General features: G+C 41.4%; 1 protein-coding gene across 8 annotated transcripts in view; it reads right to left on the reverse strand.

The window, feature by feature from the left end:
- SH3BP2 (SH3 domain binding protein 2) overlaps nucleotides 1-17,629 on the reverse strand; it is a 62,712-nt gene that overhangs the window by 15,279 nt on the left and 29,804 nt on the right. For 5 of the 8 annotated variants that reach the window (XM_050947712.1, XM_050947714.1, XM_050947715.1 and 2 more), the window contains 2 exons: nucleotides 3,272-3,411; nucleotides 1,714-1,816 (listed from right to left, as the gene is read on the reverse strand). In XM_050947712.1, the coding sequence (XP_050803669.1) occupies nucleotides 1,714-1,816; nucleotides 3,272-3,407 (239 nt within the window). In that variant the 5' untranslated portion in view covers nucleotides 3,408-3,411. Of the gene's footprint in view, nucleotides 1-1,713; nucleotides 1,817-3,271; nucleotides 3,412-10,416; nucleotides 10,484-13,578; nucleotides 13,791-17,629 lie in introns of those variants that run through there. The other 3 variants (XM_050947713.1, XM_050947711.1, XM_050947710.1) reach the window with 3 other exon arrangements.

Here is a 17,629-nt window from a genome sequence, read left to right on the forward strand (position 1 = left end):
GGACTGTTGAACATGAGATATAAAACCAAGGTCTACTCAAAGACCCAGATCCTCTTTTCAGACAAGCACGTGCAACTCCCATAGATATGAATGAGAGCTGCACACATTTTCTTAGATTGTAAGCTTTTTATTGAATATTTGGGGCAGGGACAGTGCTTACGTCTGGGTTTATACAACACCAAGCACAATATGGTCCTAATTTGAGGGGTGGTATAATATAAATCAATACATCACCCATGTCAATGACAGTTCCAAGGCTATATTTCACATGAACAGGGTTGTTAACCCTAATATCATGGCCAAATTTCAACTCAATTAACTTTATTCTGTTTATATAAATTCTCTGTGCACTTTTAATTGGATAAGGTGTTTTCTTCTATTTTCCCTTAAGAGTTGTTTAGCACTGCTGTGCACTGTTGAAGAACTGTCACACATTACCAGTACTTTAAGGCTGAAAATCCCCTACAAATAAGTATGAGAATGCGTGTGTGAAGAATCAGTAGAATAATTCATACATCTGTAGATTCCAAGGCCAGAAGGAACCATTGTGATAATTCAATCTGACCTCCTGTATAACACAAGCCATAAAACTTCCCCAAAATAATTCCTAGAGCAGATCTTGATTTCAGTGGTTGGGACTAACATGGCAATGTACTCCAGATTCTGTATCCAGTTTGGTCTTGTATTGGCAGTAACTATAGTGCTGTTTTTCTAAATCAGTTTTGATTTATTAATGTGACTCATATATACTCTGTAAAGATATATCAAATTTTGACAGTACTGTACAGCTTGAAAGAATGTGTCAATTAGATTTGTCATCACCGATTTTAAAAACAAATATTTAATGTACATATCACATACATAGCTAGATGGGTTATAGATTTTTCCATGCATATTCTCTTGTTTACGTTCATATGGGTGGTTTTGTATTGTTTCCCTCATAGCATGCCCTCTATAAGGAGGCAACATTGGCTGGCACTGCTGAATCAGTTAACTCCAAAAGTATTTCTATTATTTTCAGATGATGATTAAGATAATTAGAAAACATGGGGACTGTGATAACATCTGCCAAAAACAAAAAGGTCACATCTATCAGTATAAATCAGAAATCAAGTTGATCCTATTTGTTAGCATTTTGACAGTTTCTCTGAAGAAATGGTAAAAGGTGAAAGGAATACGATCTTCTAGTAAGGAAAAACATATTACCTATTGGAGCAGAGATCTCGCATTGCAATATGGTGTAACACCAACAGCAACATTGAGAAGTCTGCCTGTACTATGGAGTTAATGTAGGTTTTCCTCCCTGAATTAAACACAGACACCAGCAGTATTACTGTAACCATCTGTACAGAATATGTATTTATAAGAGCATGTACCTTTGGCACATAGCCTATGTCTCTAAGGGTATTTATGTTGACAAAACAGTTTATTCAGATAACATAATGCCAACAGTTTGCAGCTTGAAAAGGCAACCCCAAGATCCCTTTCCAAACTGTCTGATCACCATCTTATTTGTATGGAGTGAATGGAACAAGCCTTAGTGAAATGTCACTGTGGGTGCATTAAATGTTCCTTAAGGAAACTATAATTAACAAAATCTGCAATCCAGAAAGTTACTTTTTCCTGAGTCAGTGTTTCTTGAACTTAAGTAAAAGTCATGCTTTCATCATTAAATAGTGGCTGTGTATAATATAAATATTTTGTACCACTCACCTGTTATAACCATTTAAAGAGAAAGCACCCTGTGGAGATGCAGATGTGCTAGTCTTAAAGTAGTAAATACATCCCTCATGGATAATCACAAATCTCAGTGGCCCTTGAAAGAGAAGGTGGGAGGAAAAAAATAAACTCAAAGTGAGTGAATTACTAAGCACTTTCAAACAATTCTGTCCAAATTACGCAGTTCGGGCTAGTTTAATAGATCATTATAAAAAAATCATCAATTAGCTGAATGACAAGTCACGTGATACTGCAGTCAACTCAGAAGCCTATCAGAATGCAGTGTGATGTCAGTTCTTTTCGTTTGAGAGACAGCTACTCTGAAAGGGAGTGGGGAGGTACTTCAAAGGATGTAAGGCTGACCTATATCAGCATTTCTCTAGTGGAGGAAAGCGCTAGCATGACACTGCAGCCGAAACCACATCCAAGAAACATAACCAAAGACCAGTAATACCCAATCTCTGAAAAAAGCCACACTTCTAGACTGAAACTAAACTCAAAACATGTTCACACTGACCCCAAAACCAGAATTAATCCTCCCTTGGCTGTAAATAATTAGAGAAGTTGGCAATAAAACTGAGTGGTTAAAAAAAAAACAACCAAAAATTAAATTCCAGTGTTCCTCCCTCCTACATCAAAAGCAGCATTTTTTCATATCTGTTACGATGAAAATATATTTTATGTATTTCCTAGAAACATTAAGAAACGAAACACACAGCCTTGAATTTCTTACCTTAAAAGGTATGTGGATTCCAGGAGCAATTACTGATATGAAAAAATATGTTTACTCTAAATCTTTAGGTTGGGGGCTTGGGGGAGTTCAGAATAATAGATTTTATACATTCCAATCTGGACAAGAAGTTGACTAGAACTTTGTTTTGAAAATAATGGATCAAAATGTTTGAAATAAATGAGATATTCCAAGTACACTGGAGAAAAAGTAGATTCATTTTCTCAATCTTATTTTTGGAGGCACTGACGCCCAAATCCAACAAACTAGAGGGAAGAAAAAATGCACATCCTCACCCCACCCCCTCTCTAAAAATTTTAATCTTCCAAAACAAGCAAGCATCATCTTTAGAATGTTTAATTAATTCAGCAAGATAATACTGTAAAATTAAATCCAATACGAACAAAACACATGAAAGGGGAAGCTTCATTATAAAACACAGTAACACTAAGGGCTGGTCTACACTGGGGGGGGGGAATCGATCTAAGATACGCAACTTCAGCTACGATTTCGTGAAGTCGAAGTATCTTAGATCGAGTTACCTACTGTCCTCACGGCGCGGGATCGACGTCTGCGGCTCCCCCTGTCGACTCCGCTACCGTCGTTCACATTGGTGGAGTTCCGGAGTCGACAGGAGCTCGTTCAGGGATCAACATATCACGTCTAGATGAGACGCGATATATCGATCCCTGAGAAATCAATTGCTACCCGCTGATACGGAGGGTAGTGAAGACATAGCCTGCCTGCCTGCCTCTCACTGTCCACAAATGCAAGCATTTAAAGCAATCGGATGCAATCCAGTTAATATCCTCCCCAACTTACATTTTAAGATCTGCAGCTGGGTGCCTCCTTTTTTGTGCAGGTATCCTGACTTAGTAACTCCCCCAGGCATTGTCAGTAGGTTCTGTGCTCCAATTGCCTTCATTGGGACTGGCCAGTGCTGCTCTTCTGTGGCCATTGTTCTGCAATTTAGAATGAAAAATGTGTTTTGCATTGTATGTATATTTTGCTTTAAGAAATGAACTTTCAGAAAGGAAGCCTGTTTGGAAAACATGTTTAAGGAAATAACTAACAGTATAGCAGCCAAGTATGTGGCATAAAATAGTGTCTCAGAGATTTCAGGAAGTTTGCAGTGTATAAAAAAAATATAGTGCAGAAAGTCCCCGTTTATTTTTGTATACATTACTGAGGTAATGACAGTGATCCAGAGAAGATGTTTAACTTCACATTGTAGCAACACATAGTGAAAACATTTCCATGAAAAAAAAAAAAAAAAAAAAACAAAACACACACCCAGAGGCCCAAATATAAGTCTTGCAGAGTTATCCACTGTCTTTTGCCTAATATCCTGTTACCGCCAGTAATAATGTATATAGCCTTGCTGCCGCAAAGGTTAAGATCTACCCCCAATATACAAAGAAGTGACACTGTGATTCAAATATGGAGTGAACCTCACTTCTTATTTATCATAGTTCTTTGTACTGTTATAAACCAGAGCGTGTATTACATAACATTGATTTTAGTGTCACATGCAATACAGTGAGGATATAATCAAACTCAAATTCACCCTCCCTTGACGTTTCATTTAATGGCAGCATACGTTAATTATTGCTGCCACGCTGCACTGAGTATCCTAGCAATTACAGCTCTTTCTGCTCTCCCTTCTTATATAGTTTACAGGCTACAGAGTATTAGTTCCTTAATAACTAGTTTTATCAGCCTGGTTATAATCACAAAGAGACCCTTCTTTCTTCAACTGGCAATAAAAGGCATTGTGCAGGGCTTGGATAAATCCCGTAATTATCTAGTACTGAGAACACCCTCCATGAACTGAATAGAAACTTTGACCTTCACATACAATGCTGTATTATTCCCAAGACTTGAACAGAGGACCTCAAATGGAGAGAGCAGGGCTCATGAACTGCTGAAGTTCCTCAGCTATTATTAATTGATTTCAAGCTGTTTGTGACTTGAACAGATGTTGGACTCGGGGCAGAAAGAACTAAAAATGTAAAGGATCCTGTTTACTCCATCTTTTCCACAAAAAAAATGCTAACACTCTCAATCATTTTATCAATACATGAGAAGCAAGAGGAAGACCAAGAACAGGGTAGGCCCACTGCTCAGTGAGGAGGGGGAAACAGTAACGGGAGACTTGGAAATGGCAGAGAAGCTTAATGACTTCTTTGTTTCGGTCTTCACTGAGAAGTCTGAAGGAATGTCTAATATAGTGAATGCTTACGGGAAGAGGGTAGGTTTAGAAGATAAAATAAAAAAAGAGCAAGTAAAAAATCACTTAGAAAAGTTAGATGCCTGCAAGTCACCAGGGCCTGATGAAATGCATCCTAGAATACTCAAGGAGTTAATAGAGGAGGTATCTGAGCCTCTAGCTATTATCTTTGGGAAACCATGGGAGACGGGGGAGATTCTAGAAGACTGGAAAAGGGCAAATATAGTGCCCATCTATAAAAAGGGAAATAAAAACAACCCAGGAAACTACAGACCAGTTAGTTTAATTTCTGTGCCAGGGAAGATAATGGAGCAGGTAATTAAAGAAATCATCTGCAAACACTTGGAAGGTGGTAAGGTGATAGGGAATAGCCAACACGGATTTGTAAAGAACAAATCGTGTCAAACTAATCTGATAGCATTCTTTGATAGGATAACGAGCCTTGTGGATAAGGGAGAAGCGGTGGATGTGATATACCTAGACTTTAGTAAGACATTTGATACGGTCTCGCATGATATTCTTATAGATAAACTAGGAAAGTACAATTTAGATGGGGCTACTATAAGGTGGGTGCATAACTGGCTGGATAACCGTACTCAGAGAGTAGTTATTAATGGCTCCCAATCCTGCTGGAAAGGTATAACAAGTGGGGTTCCGCAGGGGTCTGTTTTGGGACCGGCTCTGTTCAATATCTTCATCAACGATTTAGATGTTGGCATAGAAAGTACGCTTATTAAGTTTGCGGACGATACCAAACTGGGAGGGATTGCAACTGCTTTGGAGGACAGGGTCAAAATTCAAAATGATCTGGACAAATTGGAGAAATGGTCTGAGGTAAACAGGATGAAGTTCAATAAAGACAAATGCAGAGTGCTCCACTTAGGAAGGAACAATCAGTTTCACACATACAGAATGGGAAGACACTGTCTAGGAAGGAGTATGGCAGAAAGAGATCTAGGGGTCATAGTGGACCACAAGCTTAATATGAGTCAACAGTGTGATACTGTTGCAAAAAAAGCAAACGTGATTCTGGGATGCATTAACAGGTGTGTTGTAAACAAGACACGAGAAGTCATTCTTCCGCTTTACTCTGCACTGGTTAGGCCTCAACTGGAGTATTGTGTCCAGTTCTCAGCACCGCATTTCAAGAAAGATGTGGAGAAATTGGAGAGGGTCCAGAGAAGAGCAACAAGAATGATTAAAGGTCTTGAGAACATGACCTATGAAGGAAGGCTGAAACAATTGGGTTTGTTTAGTTTGGAAAAGAGAAGACTGAGAGGGGACATGATAGCAGTTTTCAGGTATCTAAAAGGGTGTCATCAGGAGGAGGGAGAAAACTTGTTCACCTTAGCCTCCAATGATAGAACAAGAAGCAATGGGCTTAAACTGCAGCAAGGGAGATTTAGGTTGGACATTAGGAAAAAGTTCCTAACTGTCAAGGTAGTTAAACACTGGAATAGATTGCCTAGGGAAGTTGTGGAATCTCCATCTCTGGAGATATTTAAGAGTAGGTTAGATAAATTTCTATTAGGGATGGTCTAGACATGGTCCTGCCATGAGGGCAGGGGACTGGACTCGATGACCTCTCGAGGTCCCTTCCAGTCCTAGAGTCTATGAATCTATAACCTAGGAACCTGCTTCCCACATTTATAATTTCACTAATTCAACTCCCTTCAGCCTAACCTGGTGACTCAAAGTACCCATTGTGAAAAGAGCAAGAAGTCCCGTTTTTGCTGAATGATTCATTGCAGTAGTACAATACATGCCTCTTTTTTCCCACCGCATGTACAGTGGGTACTTTTTTCTTTCCATACTAGTTTTCTGATCAAACAGAGCCACTAAGAATTTGGTCCATGTTTGTTTCATAAAATCATAATTATTCTGAAACAAGAGAGGAACCAGTGTTTAAATAACAGCAGTGACTCTGAAACCATAGGCGTGAGCTGCACCACAAGTAATTAGTACCCTACTAGCTTCCTTGTCAAAAGAGAGCAAGACAAAACTGCACAAGGTGCCTTATACCACAAGGTTCTCAGGCCCTCTGAATGGAACCAACTATCTTACCAGCTCTTGTCCCCATCTATGGCCACCTGGCTATATTTTAGGTATCTATGAGGTATCTAACCTCAGTAATGAACTCTTCCCCAGGGAACTCCCCCAATCACTCATTTATTCCATCCACTCAGTATCTCTGTATTCCTAATAGTCTCCCTCAGTACACTGTTCCCTCTCTGTTCTCACTAATTCTATCTCAGCCTTAAACTCCCCAATCTACTCAGCTCACTGTTCTCAGAGTCCCTTGCTCTTACTCAGGTCACCAGTCCATGCTGCTCCACTTGTTCTCTCTCTGACCTTTCCTCCCTGTACTTCCACAGAGGCCTCATCTCCCCTGCGTATGTCCTGCTTTCTCTGAAGCAGTGATGTATTAACTTACGTGCCAAAGCCTGTGGCAGCCCCCAGTGGTGAAGCAAGGCACTCAAATGTCACACAGAGTACTACATTGTGGATTTGATTTGACCAGGTCACATTCAACATAACCCACTCTCCCCACTGAGTGATACCACTTTATGTTGCCCTGAGAAATGGTCATTAAAAATTTACCAGAGCAGGATCCAACCTACTTGCCAGCTGTGCTGACGATGGCGGAAAAGCCAGTAATATTTTACTTCTCCCTTAAGAGCAATTAAACTTGCCCTGGATGAGAACATTTTTACAAAGTATTATGCATTTGTGCATACTTGCACTGTCTGTTTGCTAAATTCAGTGCTAGTTTCCTAAGCAGCCTAGGGCTCAGGAATGGAGGTTAGTTTTTACCCTCTATTTTTAGGAAGGGTTTGAGAGATGGAGGGCTGGGGGTTGCCATGTTTTTATTCTCAAACCCAAGACAACAGATGGAGCCATGATGGATTAACTCTAACACCACCGTTAGCCCTCTATCTATAGGTTCAACTAGTACAACGGGAACTCCCACACTTTCCCCAAATACTTTCCCACTCTCACTGAAATAGTTCCTCTTCTGCACATATGCTGTTATCTGCTCCACCTTCCATTGAAGCCTCTCCCCCACCCATTACCCAGTTCACTGGTCCCTCATCATAAGATGACTTGTGTCATAAACAGATAAGAAAAGTTAATAGCACAGAAGTACTTTATCTCTCTCTAACTGTAAAGCGTTAACAAGTTCAGTAAGCCTGGCTGTCACCTGACCAGAGGACCAATCAGAGAACAGGATACTTTCAAATCTTGAGGGAGGGAAGTTTTTGTGCTGTGCTGTTAGTTTTGGTTGTTGTTCACTCTGGGGGCTCAGAGTGACCAGACGTGCAACCAGGTTTCTCTCCAAACTCTCCAATACAGACTCTTATAAGTTCAGACTAGTGAGTACTAGGTAGATAAAGCGAGTAGGCTTATGTTTGTTTTCTTTATTTTCAAATGTGTATTTGGCTGGGAGGAGTTCAAACTGGTATTTTGCTGAAAAGATTTTAATTTGTACTTGTATACTTAGGCTGGGAGGGTGTTCCCAGTGTCTATAGCTGAAAGACCCTGTACCTATTCCATTTTTTTAAAATTTACAAAGATAATTTTTACTGTTTTTTCTTCCTTTAATTAAAAGCTTTTCTTGTTTAAGAACCTAATTGTTTTTTTATTCTGGTGAGACCCCAGGGGACTGGGTCTGGATTCACCAGGGAACTGGTGGAGAGAAAGGAGGGAAGAGGAAGAGAGAGGCTGATTTCTCTCTGTGCCAGGTTTACTTTCTCTCAGGAAGAGTCTGGGAGGGGGAAAGAGAAGGAGGGAGGAAGGTGAATTGTCCTCTGTGTTTTGTGATTCAAGGAGTTTGAATCACACAGTGATCTTCCAGGGTAACCCAGGGAGGGGAAGCCTGGGAGAGGCAACGGTGGGGGAAAGGGTTTACTTTCCTTGTGTTGAGATCCAGAGGGTCTGGGTCTTGGGGGTCCCCGGGCAAGGTTTTGGGGGGACCAGAGTGTACCAGGCACTGGAATTCCTGGTTGGTGGCAGTGCTACAGGTTCTAAGCTGGTAATTAAGCTTAGAGGAATTCATGCTGGTACCCCATCTTTTGGACGCTAAGGTTCAGAGTGGGGATTATACCATGACAACTTGTCCCACTGCAGTCTTTGAGATCTAATGAGCCAGAGATGCACTATGCACAGAAGTTATTCCTGCAAATTGAAATCAAAAAACTGTGTCCAATGTTTTTGTCCATACCACAGAAGCTGAAAAACAGGCATGAGGGAAAGTGAGCTCATTTTTCAGTTGGCTGTAGAAACCCAAATGTTGCAACACTCTAGTGTCATCATGGGAGTGATTTCCTTAAAATGAAGGGTGTGAAGGCGAAATCCGGAACTGACTTTTTTTTTTTTAAAAAAATGACAAACGCGTCGGTCAAAATATACATTGAAATCATCTGAAGTCAAACTGATGAAATTTCTTGAGATTTGGTTATTTATGTTAAAAAAAAGATTAAGTAAAAATGGAATCTTTCTATTTAACAGGACAGTGTCTGTTCTCTGTTACACTAATGTAACTGGATAAACTCACTGACTTTAATGAAGTCTCACCAATGTAACTGACCAATTTAAAGCCCCACATATATCTTCAGATCACACCTGCTTACTTTATTGGGGGGAGGGGGAAAACCACATTTTTCTAATACTACTCTTGATAATACCACTGAGCCAAAAATATTTACGAAGAAGAGAGCACTACATTCTATTCTGCATCAGATTTCATGGACACACTGTCAGAAAAATTGATTGCAGGATCTTTATTACTGCAGATACAGAAGAGATAAAGAACAGATTGATTTTCAAATCCCAGCTGGAGTTGGCAGTTATTGCAGTAAGTCATTGTATGATTTATAATCTGAGCACATTAAGCTCTCAGATCACTAATAGACAGGGAATGCCACCTCATTTTTTAGATTATGGTTACACATCTAAATACCTGAGACAGCAGGCCAAGACAAGAAACTCTGAGCCAGGTTCTGATCTGAGGTGCGCTTAGGGTGATCAGATGTTCCAATTTTATAGGGACAGTCCCGATTTCTGGGTCTTTTTCTTATATAGGCTCCTATTACCCCCCACCCCCATCCCAATTTTTTACACTTGCTATCTGGTCACCTTAGGTGCACTGCTAGTGCAGATGCTCTAAGCTGACAGGAGACAGTTCTCCCATCAACTTAATTACTCCAGCCCCCGTGAGTGGCGGTAGCTGTGTCGGCGGGAGAAGCTCTCTCACCAATATAGCGCTGTCCACACCAGCGCTTAGATTGGTGTAACTTACGTTGCTCAGGAAGGTGGCTTATTTGCACCCAATAGACATCACTTACAACAATGGAGGCCAGGTACACACTGCAGCTTACGTTACAGTGGTGTAAGGACAAAGTCCAATAAAGTCAATGGAACTACTTCAGCTGTACACCAAGTATAACCAGAATAAGAATGGGGCCTCTTGCTGAGGCTACTCAGAGAATTTTCCCCAGCTCATTCTGAGAGTTCCTTGTAACAGCAACAAGTGTTTGTTTTTAAGAAACAGATGAATTTTTTTGCCTAATTTTCGTCACTCTCACCAAGCCAAGAAAACAACCCACCCTGCTCCCCTCCCCCCAGAAAATGAAAACAGAGTGGCCACTGAACACACCCCCTCCCTCAACTGAAGTAGTACTGAGACTGATCCAAAGACAATCAAAGCAGACCAGGAAGGGCCTTTTCCCTGTCCTACCTGGTTCCTCAGGGACTTTCCAGGACAATCCCATTTCAGCTAGGAAGACTGTGCGCTCTATAGTATGCTGGGGAAGAACACAGGAACAGTAATTTATAGGACTGCCTTCAATACTGAAGAGTTTTCTTTGAAACACAGCACAGTGTGGTCACATTACTCTCCAGCATACCACAAAGCCTATTCATACTCTACTTAGAGCAAGTACTTAACACATGCGGAGGGTTTCCTTTTTTGCAAGACACCAATTAGAAATAGAGTTTGCAATGTTTTAGTAAATGAACTGAGTATTAATGTATCAGAGGGGTAGCCGTGTTAGTCTGTATCCACAAAAACAATAAGGAGTCCAGTGGCACCTTTAAAGACTAACAAATTTATCTAGGTATAAGCTTTCGTGGGAAAAAAAAACACTTCTTCAGATGCATGGAGTTAAAATTACAGACGCAGGCATAAATATATTGACACATGAAGAGAAGAGAGTTACCTTACAAGTGGAGAACCAGTGTTAACAAGGCCAATTCAGTCAGGGTGGACGTGGTCCACTCCCAATAACTGATGATGAGGTGTCAATACCAAGACAGGGAATATTGCTTTTGTAGTGAGCCAGCCACTCCCAGTCCCTATTCAAGCCCAAATTAATGTTGTTAAATTTGCAAATTTATTGTAGCTCTGCAGTTTCTCTTTGAAGTCTGTTTTTTACGTTTTTTTGGTTGAAGTATGGCTACTTTTAAATCAGTTACTGAATGTCCAGGGAGAGTAAAGTGTTCTCCTACTGGCTTTTGTATGTTACCATTCCTGATGTCTGATTTGTGTCCATTTATTTTTTTATGTAGAGACTGTCCGGTTTGGCCAATGTACATGGCAGAGGAGCATTGCTGGCGCATGATGGCATATATCACATTAGTGGATGTGCAGGTGAATGAGCCCCTGATGGCATAGCTCATGTGGTTGGGTCCTCTGATGGTGTTGCTAGAGTAGATATAGGGACAGAGTAAGCAACGGGGTTTGTTCCAGGGATTGGTTCCTGGGTTAGTGTTTCTGTTGTGTGGTGTGTAGTTGCTGATAAGTATTTGCTTCAGGTTGGGGAGCTGTCTGTAAACAAGGACAGCCTGCCTCCCAAGGTCTGTAAGAGTGAGGGATCGTTTTCCACGACAGGTTCTAGATAGATTGTTAATGGGTTAGGTTAGTCTGAGTCTCTATCACAGGTAATTTGAACATAGCTGCAGTTGCTGTGATGGATTACTTGAGAAGTTATTTGGACAAAAAAGTATTGCTACAGTGTGTTTGTGCCAACACTTCTGAAAGCCATAACAGCACACATGAGAGACACGGTGACTGAGGTAAATCTTCTGTTGAAGAGAGACACAAGCTTTCAAGCTTAGGGTGACCAGATGTCCCAATTTCATAGGGACAGTCCTGATTTTTGGGTCTTTTTCTTATATAGGCTCCTATAACCCCTCACCCCCATCCCAATTTGTTACACTTGCCATCTGGTCACCCTATTCAAGTTACACAGAGATCTTCTTTAGGCTTGGGGAAAGTACTCAGAGTATCACAGCTAAATACAAGATGGAACAGATTGTTTAGCATACGTAGGTAGAATACGTGCTAAGTGGCCATTCCAGTTAAAGTGGCCCGTTAACACCTCTCAGGTCACCGGCCAAAAGGGGTGTTAACACATCACAGATTAATGTAATAAGCCATAAATCCAGTTATTTTTAGTGTCTACCAAATTATGTATTTATGTTCCCAGGCACATTTTTGATGGTGTTGTGCAGGTTTCTTTTATGGAAAGGTCAGACATGGAGTGATTTTATAAAAAAGCGTTCACCCATGGGTGATAGGGTTGTTTTGTCTTTTATCATTTTTCTTTGCGAGTTCATTCAAGATTGTCTGGTTTCACTCACCTCATTGTCATTGGGGCATTTAGTGCACGGGATGGGCACACTATACACAGTGAGAGGTATACCCTGGACTGATGGATCTTGAAGGGTGTGTTGGGGGAGAGGGGTTAATCAATCATAGTAGCAGTGAAGATATGTTTACAGGTTTTGCATCTGTTGTTATGGTAGGGTCTGGTGCCACTTTGAGTGGTGGGTTGCAGGATTCAGGCCTAAAAACCATGTTACTTTTATCTCTGAGCTTTCACCAACCAAAGGTTATATCAGATGTTTTAGCTTTCTGTCATACTATTTACACCCTGTGTTGTTAAACACTGGGGATCAATTTGGTCAGCAAATGAAAAATGGCCTCCCAAATTTACAGCAGAAAACATTAAATCGGAGTTCAGTTTCTCAGAAGTGTCTCAGCAGACACTATGTTTGAGAATTTTAAGAAGTGCCATAATATCGCATGTACTGTAGCATTTCATCTAAGTCCCATCTTGACAATACACCCATGAAAAGTGAGATCTCAGCTAGGAAGCTTTTGAATGTACAAATAATAGAACAAAAGGAATACTGCAGTAAATAAAGGTAGAGGGAAAGACAATTGAGATTTCCATCTTTCACAGGTGGCCTAGTCAAGAGTGAGACAACACTATACACACAGCCAGGCTAAAAAGAGCACTGTTACTGAGAAAAGAAAAAAATACAGCATATTCTCAGCATGTCAGAACAAAACTCTACCATTTCAGCTTAACCTAGCCACACATTTACTTTCTGTTCCTAAAACTGGATTTTCTAACCTTGCAGAGACCTCAGGTGCTCTTCCACTAGATAAATCCATTTCAGACTGAAACTTCTAATAAAAATCTGATACGCAACATAATTTAATTTTCTCAAGTTAATCCTTTTCCTGCCTCCATTTTCAACAACAGTTCTGTCAAAAAGTATAATTACCAATACTGTCAACGCTGTGGAAGTCCAGTCAGTATTATGGGAAGAGAGAGACTGGGGACTGAATCCCACTGCAAAGCATTCAATTATGAACAAGCTTAATGTGCCCATAGTGTCTTGACTGGCTTTTAATTTAATAAAAGTGCTTTCCTTCCCCATTCCCCCTGACCCCTGCTTTTTTTTTTTTTTTAATGAAGACTGATTCATTCTTAATCCACATAGAGTCAAGAACAAAAGAGAATTCTTTTCAGAATGTAATATCTTATTAGTTTACTCTTTATGTAGGTAAGAGGAAAAGAGCATTAACAAACCACAAACTCATACTAACCTGATGACAAGATCTGACTGACACACAGCTTTCTTACTGAACGTAGCACCGAACGAGCGTTTCCTTTGTACAGATGAAGCCATTAGCCATTTATAATCTGCCTCAGGTAAGGAAGTCAGCATATCTCCCCCTAGTGTGCACCTATTGATTAAATATCTTTGTGACAGTTGCTGCTGCAGCTTCAGTTTTCATATTAAATTTAACCAAAAAAAAAAAAAAAAAAAAAAGGAGGAAAAACACCCTGCCCGACTCTTCCACGTAGTGCAGTATGGTCAAATGGGATGCCTCAGCAATGAGTTGCTTCCTTTTTTGTTGGCTGTGTAGGTCTCCGTGTGTGCTGCTTCCTGTTTCCAGGGGTCATTGGGCAGCATTATCTCCATCACAGATTTCCTGATTCGCCAGAGAGGCAGTAAAATGAAACTTACAAAAAATCTCAACCTGTGGCAGACAGCTAGCCAAAAAGGGAGAGAATTTTCCATTACAGCTGGTTAGGTACTTTTTTAAATGGGAAAATGGAGGATTAAAAAGAGGAAGGTTTAGGGTGCGGGGGTGATTGTATGCTTGAGTTTATACTCTAGTGGAAGCCTGGTTCAGAAGGATTGCTTAGCGCTTATGAACAGAAGCAAATGTTTCAGATGTTGGTGGTTTATAACGGCGGAACGGATTAAATATTTATCTCTAATGTTCCCCAAAGCAACGTGAGGTGGACCCTCTTCTTTCAACCAAAGGAACTACAGACAGCCGCCTTGTTAAATACTCACAAAACTGATGCAGGAAGTTCACCCGCTATGATAATAAGAGTATCTTAAATACTGCCAGCATGCTTCACCGTATACAAAGCATAGAGGAAGACAAAACCCTTCCCCAAGGAGCTTATAATGTAAAAGCAAAATTCTATAATTTAAGGGCCATCAGATCATGATGATGATATATAAAATACCACTATTTTATACTATTATAGCCCCTTCAACTGCGGGTCTTAAATTATAAAAATGCAAAAAATTCACATGCCCCACTGATGTCAGTGGGAATTAACCAGGCTGAATTAAGCAACACCACAGGACAGCAAGCACACTTAAGCCACATAATACAATAGCTGACTAGCACGGTTCATTGTGGTGGGGACAAGAAGTTTTTTAAAAGAGGGATATGCTGTGTACTGCATACTTCACTTGTTTTGGTGGATCAGAACCAACGGGTTTCAAGGAAGATGTGTGTTTTAAGAACATATGAGTCCGTGTCCCAAAAGGGGAGGGGAGAGGTTCCAAGCACAAGGAATGATCTGGAAAAAGGAAAAGGCTACAACAGTATGGTTAGCTGCATGGCCTAAGGAGAACTAAGGCTGTAGGAAAAGGAGGAAATAATCTAGGTTGAGATACAGATAGGGGTGGTGTTGGGTAGGAAAGCAGTTCTCAACCTTTTCCATACCTGGATACCACCTGAAGTCCTTCTTGCACCTTGCCTGGACCCCTCCCCTCACTTAGTAATAAGGAATAGGCAAGGGTGGCTGAAAGTATCAGACACCTTTACGCAATCCTAAGGTTGAGTACCACTGGGGCAGAGCCCTGAAGGTGAGATATTCATGTCTCTACACTTAATCACAAAGGTTAACAAAACCTCACAGTGGGAGCACTGTTCTCTCTAATTTTTTATGTCCATGTGTGGAATGACTTTTGTTATGTGCACCAATATGGAGGTGATGTGTGACACATCACCTTCATGTTGGTGAACATAAAATTTGTGTGGTGGGGGTGGTGCCGAGGGGTTCAGATTGTGGGGTGTGGGAGGGGGCTCAAGGGTGGGGCAGAGGGTTGGGGAGTGGGGGGATGAGGGCTCTGGGTGGGGGTGTGGGTCTGGGGACAAGGGGATTGGGGTGTGGGAGGGGGCTCAGGGTTTAGGCATAAGGGTGGGGGTGCAGGCTCTGGGGTGGGGACAGGGATGAGGGGTTTGGAGTGCGGGAGGGAGCTCAGGGCTGGGGCAGAGGGTTGGGGTGCAAGGGGTGGGGGCTCAGGGCTGGGGCAGAGGGTTGGGTACAGGCTGCCCCAGGTCTGCGGTGGGGAGAGAGGACTCCCCTCCAAGTCCTCTCACCGCAGCAGCTCGGGGCTGGGAGATAGGTGCTTCTCCCCGACTTTGGTAGCTCCGGTGGGGCCAGCCCCAGGGACGGGCCCCTCTCCCCTGGCCACAGCAAGTCTGGGGCAAGTCCCCGCTGGGGCTGGCGGACAGGGGTGCATTTCCCCACCACTGCAGGTCTACACTTTGGCAGGTGGGGAGGGGTGCCTCTCCCTGCTGCAACAGGTCTGTGCTAGGGCCAGCGGGAAGGGGCGCCTCTCCCCACCGCAGACCTGAGCCCCTGCACGAGGCTTAATAGACAGCTGCGCGACCACATGGCTGCACAGCTTAGAGAGAACTTAAGAGTGGGAAGTAGGTAAGTGTGACATTATCCAGGGTACAGTCTGGACAGATGAACAGCTGCGTCCCCTCAGTTCTACAACCTGGGGTGCCTTTTACACTGCTTCACTGTGAGAGTTACCACTCCTGGTCTGCTCACATACAACCTCCAGCAAGTAAGTTACCCCCATTTATATTATATGAGTGCTATAGCCAGCCACTTATGAATTACACTGTAGAGAGACATGAGCAAATTACCCAGACTCTACCCCAGAAATGTACATCTTGTACTGCCCAGGTCTCTTCTGGACAATACAAGCTCACATAAAGCCCTTCATTTTATTAACAGAAAATAATTATGCACAAATCCTGTTATCCCAAATGGAGTTTCCCAAGCACCTGAATCCAAATATACTGATTTGTAGTTAATAAACTTGTTTTACTGCTTTATCTAAAAAGATAGATTTTAAGTAGGGCTGTCGATCAATGGCAGTTAACTCTCACAATTAACTCACAACAATCACAATTAATCAGTTTTAATCGCACAGTTAAACAATAGAATAGCAATTGAAATTTATTAGATAATATTTTGGATATTTTTCTACATTTTATGTATATTGTATTCTGCATTGTAACTGAAATCAAAGTATATGTTTATTACAAATATTTACACTGTAAAAATGATAAACAAAAGAAATAGTATTTTTCAATTCACCTCATACAAGTACTATAGTGCCATCTCTTTGTCATGAAAGTACAATTTACAAATGTAGAATTATGTACAAAAAACAACAGCACTCAAAAACAAAACAATGTAAAACTTCAGAGCCTACAAGTCCACTCAGTCCTACTTGTTCAGCCAATCTCCAAGACAAACAAGTTTGTTTACATGTACAGGAGAAAATGCTGCCCTCTTCTTATTCATCAGCAAGCGAGAACAGGCATTTGCATGACACTTTTGCAGCTGACATTGCAAGGTAGTTACATGCCAGATATGCTGAACATTCATATGCCCCTTCATACTTCGGCCACCATTCCAGAAGACATGCTTCCATGCTGATGACGCTTATTAAATAACGTGTTAATTAAATTTGTGACTGAACTCCTTGGGGGAGAATTGTATGTCCCCTGCTCTGTTTTACTCGCATTCTGCCATATATTTCATTTTATAGCGTCTCGGATGATGACCCAGCATGTTGTTCATTTTAAGAACACTTTCACTGCAGATCTGACAAAACACAAAGAAGGTATCAATGCGAGATTTCTAAAAATAGCTACAACACTTGACCCAAGGTTTAAGAATCTGAAGTGCCTCCCAAAATCTGAGAGGGACATGGTGCATAGCATGCTTTCAGAAGTCTTAAAAAAGCAACACTCGGATGTGGAAACTACAGAACCTGAACCAGCAAAAAAAGAAAAATTGACCTTCTGCTGGTGGCATCTGACTCAGATAATGAAAATAAGTATGTGTGGGTCCACACTGCTTTGGATTGTTATTGAGCAGAACCCATCAGTATGTCCCCTGGAATGGTGGTTGAAGCATGAAGGGACATATGAATCTGGCACATAAATATCTTGGGACGCCAGCGACTACAGTGTCATGAGAACACCTGTTCTCACTTTCAGGTGACACTGTAAACAAAGGGCAGCATTATCTCTTGCA

The sequence above is a fragment of the Gopherus flavomarginatus genome, chromosome 3 (assembly GCF_025201925.1).
Source record: "Gopherus flavomarginatus isolate rGopFla2 chromosome 3, rGopFla2.mat.asm, whole genome shotgun sequence".
In the NCBI taxonomy this organism is placed as follows: domain Eukaryota; kingdom Metazoa; phylum Chordata; order Testudines; family Testudinidae; genus Gopherus; species Gopherus flavomarginatus.